Source organism: Gossypium raimondii, chromosome 6, assembly GCF_025698545.1.
Source record: "Gossypium raimondii isolate GPD5lz chromosome 6, ASM2569854v1, whole genome shotgun sequence".
Classification (NCBI taxonomy): Eukaryota; Viridiplantae; Streptophyta; class Magnoliopsida; order Malvales; family Malvaceae; genus Gossypium; species Gossypium raimondii.
In genome coordinates this window covers 1898344-1905073 of record NC_068570.1, presented here as the reverse complement: position 1 = coordinate 1905073, position 6730 = coordinate 1898344, and the positions used below count along the sequence as shown (strand labels likewise).

Sequence of the window (6730 nt, the reverse complement as noted above, 5' to 3'; positions counted from 1 at the left end):
AGATTAGATACTGCAGTGATACTGTAGCATAAGAGAAAAAGTAAGTTAAACGCACCGCACAGCACCCAATCGTCCATCCAAACCCACCATTAGTTTTGTATTGTTGGTTTTTTATAGAAGGACTAAAATTACTCATAATATTTTTTTACTCTTAATATAAAATATATTTATTACACTCAAACTTATATTTATTGCATTAATAACAATACTAATATCAATTAAGTTAAAATTTAATCGACACTTCCGTATAGCTTTAGCCAAAGATAAAAATCAATGCAAGCAAGGAACAATAAAAAAACACCACGTAACAAGGAGCCTGGATAACAGAGAACAGATATAAAAATCCCTGCAACCCACAAAGACAAAAAAATCAATGCGGGCAAGGAAGGCCATCCTTGCTTAAGATGAACATCAACGAGGATAGAGGTTTCTTAACCTAGCCCTCAGCCTCAAATCCATCCCTGCAATGTCTAGCAAGATAATTTGCTGCTTCATTAGCGGTACGCTTCACCTTTTACAAACGAACCCTATGACACTTAGAAACCTAATCATCAATATCCACAAGTAAAGGTCTAAGCTGCCATCTCCTTCTATCAGTATTTCATCAATAGCCATTTTCGAATTCGACTCCAAAATAATATCTTTATAATCATGTACAACAGCTACTAATAACCCTTCTCTCAAAGTTTCAGCAACTAGTGTATCATCAACACAAACCTTTCTTTTCTCTATCCTTTGTTAGTAATACAAAGTGGGTAAGCTTGTGAGAGGGTTTAAATATAGATTTGCCTCGTATCCTCATTGAGCAATTGAGGCTAAAAGCTCAACACACATGCAGTCGTTCGGCCTGTTTCCGTGCCCATATTGAAATAGTCTCGATTCGAACACAAATTAGTCGTGTGTCATAAGTTAACACTTATCTTAATAAATTTAAGATTCGTGAAGAACCATTCATTTCATAACGTACTTAGTTCAAATCAACAAGATACTAATGTTTAAACAGCTAATTTCGTTGTTACTCTTCTCACGTTTTACCTTTTCTCATATTTATAAAAATTTCTAATTCTTTTACATTTACAGGGGAATGTTGCTAATGCAAAATGGATAACTTCTAAAAGATCGTTTAAATATAGACTAGCCTTTTATGCACGCCGCCGCTCGATCCTCCTAATACCCTTTATACTTATTCATTCTTCTTTTCCTTGCGACCTCCACTCCCCCTTATCTAACTTCTTTTCAACTCCTTGCTCCTTATCATTACCTTTACTATTTTTACTAACCTCCAACTCCTTCTCTCAATATAATTTTTACAAGTATTATGTAAAAATGACAAGTCAATATAACAATATATTTGCAACATAGAATATTTTATGAATTTGGATTAAGCTAAAATTTTAAGAATAAATTATAAATAAATTTGCAACTTACCAATAATATATCAACTTGTACACAAAATAGGTTGGTCCAATAGGTTTAATTATCGAAGCCTAGATTGAAAGCCCAAATATTTAGATTTGAGAATAGGTAGGTTAGATCAAATTTTAACATATTTAACTTCTAACTATAACCAAGCTTATTCACCAACATATATTTAATATAAATTTTCATAAATAATTAACTTCTAATCATAATCAGATCGACTTATCAAAATAAATTTAATTGACTTAAACAAATTAATTTAACATCCAACAACTTTAATGATGTGATAAATACTTTTAATCAATAAATCAAATGCGATAAATAATTATAAAATGCATTAATTATATTTATATCTGTAAATAATATTTAATTGATAATTTTTTATAATATAATTTTTAAGATATAAAATATTATCTTTTCAACTAATATAAATTTCAGTATTTATTATACATTGGAATGTGGATGTCAATAAAATAATAAATTGTTGTCGTCTGCAATTTGCAGTTGCCGTTTCCATCGGCAAGTGTGAATTGGAACTGATATTTTCTCTACTTATTAGCTGTCTTCTATTAATTACATGATTTGACACTAAAGTTTGTCAATGTTGTCACTAAATTTGTCTTCTGGTGTCCGCTGCTACAATAATCCACTCTAATTTCAAAAAATTATAAAACCGTCATTAAATCAGATCATTTTCATTCCTATTCCACGACATAGGCAATCACATCAATTTTCATCTAATACTTCCAGAAAACCCCTCTAAAACTGTTGTTCTTTCAACCACTCTTGCCTTTCTCCATTTTCACAAAAAATTCCATGGCTACACCATTGATTCCTCTTGTTTTGTCTTTGGGTTTACTTTGCTTTCCTTCTTTTTCATCCTCTGATAGTCTGCGGGCAGGCTCATCACTCTCAGTGGAGACACCAGCTGATGTTTTGACATCACCTGATGGAAGTTTCAGTGCTGGTTTCCATCCTGTTGGCCAAAACGCTTATTCCTTTGCCATATGGTTCAATAAACCAACCTGTGATGCCAACAGTTGCACCATTGTTTGGATGGCAAATAGGGATCAACCAGTCAATGGTAGATTCTCAAAGCTTTGTCTGTTAAAATCAGGTAACCTTGTTTTAAAAGATGCTGGTCATATCATTGTATGGGAAACAAAAACTATGTCACCTATGCCTTCATACTTGAAGCTTGAAAATGGTGGCAACCTTATCTTGTGTGATGTGGAAGGTCTTATATTATGGCAAAGCTATGATTCACCCACGGATACTCTTCTTCCTTCTCAACCATTCAATGAGAATTCAAAGCTTGTTTCAAGGAGAAGCCAAGGGAATTACTCTTCGGGTTATTATCAGCTGTATTTCGACACAGATAATGTGCTTTGCCTTGTCTACAAAGGTCCAGAGTTTTCAAGTGTTTATTGGCCAAGTCCATGGCTATTGAGATGGGAAGCTGGAAGATCCACATTCAATAACACCAAAATAGCTGTTTTAGACTCTTGGGGTAATTTCAGTTCAACTGATAATTTCACTTTCTTGTCAGCTGATTATGGTTTGAACATCTCAAGGATGTTGAAAATGGATTTTGATGGTAATCTTAGGTTATATAGTCTAAGTGAAGATACAAAAGCTTGGGTTGTTTCATGGCAAGCCTTTCTTCAACCATGTATGGTTCATGGATGTTGTGGACCAAACAGTATATGTATTTATTCTCCTAGTTTTGGAAGGGACTGTAGTTGTAGTCCAGGGTATAAGTTGAAGAATCTTAGTGATTGGTCTCTTGGTTGTGAGCCAGAGTTTCATCTTCCTTGTAACCAAACTGATCATCAGTTTGGTTTCTTAAAGCTCCGTCATGTTGAATTCTATGGCTATGATTTCAAGTTGTATACTAATGTCACCTTGGAAGGTTGCAAGCAAATTTGTTTGCAGTTGTGTGATTGTAAAGGGTTTCAATTCAGGTTTATTAAAGCACATGAATCAGATGGTACATATTGTTATCCCAAGACACAGTTGTTGAATGGACATCGACCACCTAATTTTAATGCTGATTTCTATGTGAAATTGCCTAAAGCTATTGTCTCTTCTTACATTGATACTGTTGAACATCCTGAGTTACAATGTTCTAATGAAGTGCAGGAGCTTGAACGAAAATATACCAAAAGGAGTGAAAATGAGTCATTGAGATTTGCTCTTTGGACAGCTTGTGCTATAGGGGGAGTTGAGTTTATTACCATTTTGTTAGTATGGAATTTATTCATTAGAACCAATGATAATTCAAGCCCCAATGCAGGCTACCATTTAGCTACAACTGGTTTCAGAAAATTCACCTATGGAGAGCTTAAAAAGGCTACTAATAAGTTCTCACAAGAGATTGGAAGAGGTGCAGGTGGAATAGTGTACAAAGCAACGTTGTCCGACGGTCGAATAGCAGCGATCAAACGACTCATGGATGCTAACAAAGGAGAAGCCGAATTCTTAGCAGAAGTAAACACCATTGGGAAGCTTAACCACATGAACTTGATAGAGATGTGGGGCTATTGTGCTGAGGGAAAACATAGGCTCTTAGTGTACGAGTACATGGAACATGGATCTTTAGCCGAAACCCTTTCTTTTAAATCACTTGATTGGAGCAAAAGATTCGATATTGCTTTGGGAACAGCAAGAGGCTTAGCTTATTTACATGAAGAATGCTTGGAATGGGTTCTCCATTGTGATATAAAGCCTCAAAACATTCTCATAGACTCTAAATACCAACCCAAAGTGTCGGATTTTGGCTTGTCTTGGTTGCTAAATAGAGGCGACGTTAAACATTCGCAAGTTTCGAGGATTCGAGGAACAAGAGGTTATATGGCACCTGAATGGGTCTTTAATCTTCCCATTACTTCCAAAGTTGATGTCTATAGCTATGGGATCGTTTTATTGGAGTTAGTGACAGGGAAAAGCCCTGCAATGGGATGCAAAATGAGTGATGATGAAAATTCGAAAGGGCAAAGAACGTTAGTAGGCTGGGTGAGAGAGCAAATGGGAAGAGCCAAACAGAATGAACCATGGAAGCATGAGGTAATAGATTCCAAGCTTGAAGGTATATATGATGAGGCTGAGATGGTAATTATGGTTAATGTAGCACTTCGTTGTGTTGAGGAAGATAAAGATGAAAGACCCACAATGGGGGAAGTGGTCGAAATGCTGCTTCAACATGGAAGCCATTGAACCACAGATTATGATTATCTCCATTAGTAATGGGAACTATCATCAAATTATGTTAAGACCCTTCTTCTACATTGTTGTACCCCATTAGGGATTAATGTAAATATTTGTAAACTATGTTTGTATCTCAAGACTCTAGGTGCGGGTCTTGGCTATTACATCCCTTCCCCAAATTTGTATGCTTGTAATGGTTAAAAAAAAAGTTTGTTTAATAAGATTGCGAGATATTTCATGAACAGTCATTTAAATTTTCGAAAAACAGCTACGATGATGAAGAGATTAATCACTATCGCTTATAATGACAAGCTATAGCTTCAGTTGTAATTGAATTTAATTCTTGTTTATTGTGTAAGACTTTTTACTAATTTATTTATTGATGAAAGTAACTTGATTTATATGTAGTGGCGGTTAAACTTTTTATCGATATTATTTTATACGAATTCAAATCATGTGATTTCATCACGACTCCTAACATTGTATAAAAAATTATATTAGACTAATAAAATTGTGAATATTTAAAATAAAAATGATAGAGATGAATATTAGTTTTAATTTTATTTTATATATTAAATGCAGAATTATTTGAGGAGAAGACAATCTAAACTATATTATTGAGTTTTTGTATAGGTAGAGAATTGAAACTTGAAAAGATGTACTATTTTAGTTCTATAAATTTATTAATTTTTTAATTAAGTCAAATTGTTGTTAATATCTTATTATTTTTTATAAGAACTCCAATATAAACTTAATTAAAAAAATAGAAAATTATTTTCATTTACAGAGGAACACGGCTGCTAACAGATGTCAACGGATTCTTTAATTAATTGATGTTATATGGAAGCCACCATTAAAACTGGATTTTTATAGTAATAATTTGTAAATATAGGTATGCTCGTAAAACGAGAGAATTTAGTAAAAATATATGTTCGAAAAATGAGATTAGGTAAAAGAATTTCCCGTTTAGAAAATAGGTCGGGCCACGGGTAAGGCTTTTTTGCCCCCGAGTCTGGCCTGGCCGGAATATGCAAATAAAAAATGACTCTCTTTTTTTTACTGTTTATTGCTATTTTCTTGTTGTTTTTCATTATTTTATTACCATTTCACTATTATGTTGCTACTATTTTTGTTATTATTGTATAACTCTTGGTTTATTGTTAATTTTGTTACTATTTTAGAGGCATTTCCTTGTTAAGTTGCACATTTCTTAGTGTTATTTAAGTATATATTTTTTTATATTTATTTTCAATTTGTTGGGAAACATTTATTTTAATGTTTTTAGTGTTTTTGATGTATTATATTTTTTAAAAATAATATAAAAAATTAATACAGTCAGACCGGGCTCGGGTTTTAACATTTTTATCCGAGTCGAGCTTGGATAAAATTTTAAGCCCATTTTTTAGGCTAGGCCTTGTAAACGGGCTTGGCTCGGCCCATGAACACCTCCACTTTAGACCATCTGAGGCTAATTTCTTTATAGCATTAAGTGCTTGCAATCACTCCAGTTACGTCGTGCTTGAGTTGTGACAAAACTGATTGTCAACATGTCATAATGTTCTATTAATACTGATGCTGAAACCTTTGTTGTGTTGATTAAGCTTGCCTTTCATTACATTCCACTCCGACACAAATTATATGATACTATTCATGAAACGAATTAATAAATTTTCCTTAAAAAATTCTATAGAATTAAAGGAATTCCATAATAGGGTTGTTTGTAGACATTTACTGGGGATTTACTAGTTTTTTCTTTTTTCTAATTATTTGATCCCATTTATTTATTTTTATTATTTTTAGTATTTAAATCCACCTTTTAATTAAATAAAATAGGTAGAACCGTTATGTAGAATTTATTTTATTTAATAATTTGTCTTTTAAAGAATTAATTTCTCCTTTATTTTCTAATTAAATATCACCAAAACCTTTTCTTTTTATTTGCTGTCTCCCTCTTCAAATTTCTGCTCATCTTTTCTCTAAAGAAACCCAGAAAACAGCAACCATTTACCCAAAAATTGACACCAAACTGCCATGCCGGCCACTGTCGGCTGGTCGATCAACTTCAAAATAGTGGTGAAATCAGGGACTGACAGGCTCCGATCCC

The 6730-nt window shown here is 33.2% G+C and overlaps 1 protein-coding gene across 1 annotated transcript; it reads left to right on the top strand.

Moving 5' to 3' along the window:
• The first annotated feature begins 2106 nt into the window (after nucleotides 1-2106).
• Nucleotides 2107-4870, top strand: LOC105774523 (putative receptor protein kinase ZmPK1). The gene has a single exon (XM_012597036.2). It carries the CDS (start codon nucleotides 2236-2238, stop codon nucleotides 4633-4635), a length of 2400 nt encoding a protein of 799 aa, XP_012452490.1. The 5' UTR covers nucleotides 2107-2235; the 3' UTR covers nucleotides 4636-4870.
• The last annotated feature ends 1860 nt before the right edge of the window (nucleotides 4871-6730 follow it).

Excerpts from the sequence above, each read along its gene's own strand:
- LOC105774523 (XM_012597036.2), top strand. The coding sequence starts at position 2,236 with ATGGCTACACCATTGATTCCTCTTGTTTTGTCTTTGGGTTTACTTTGC.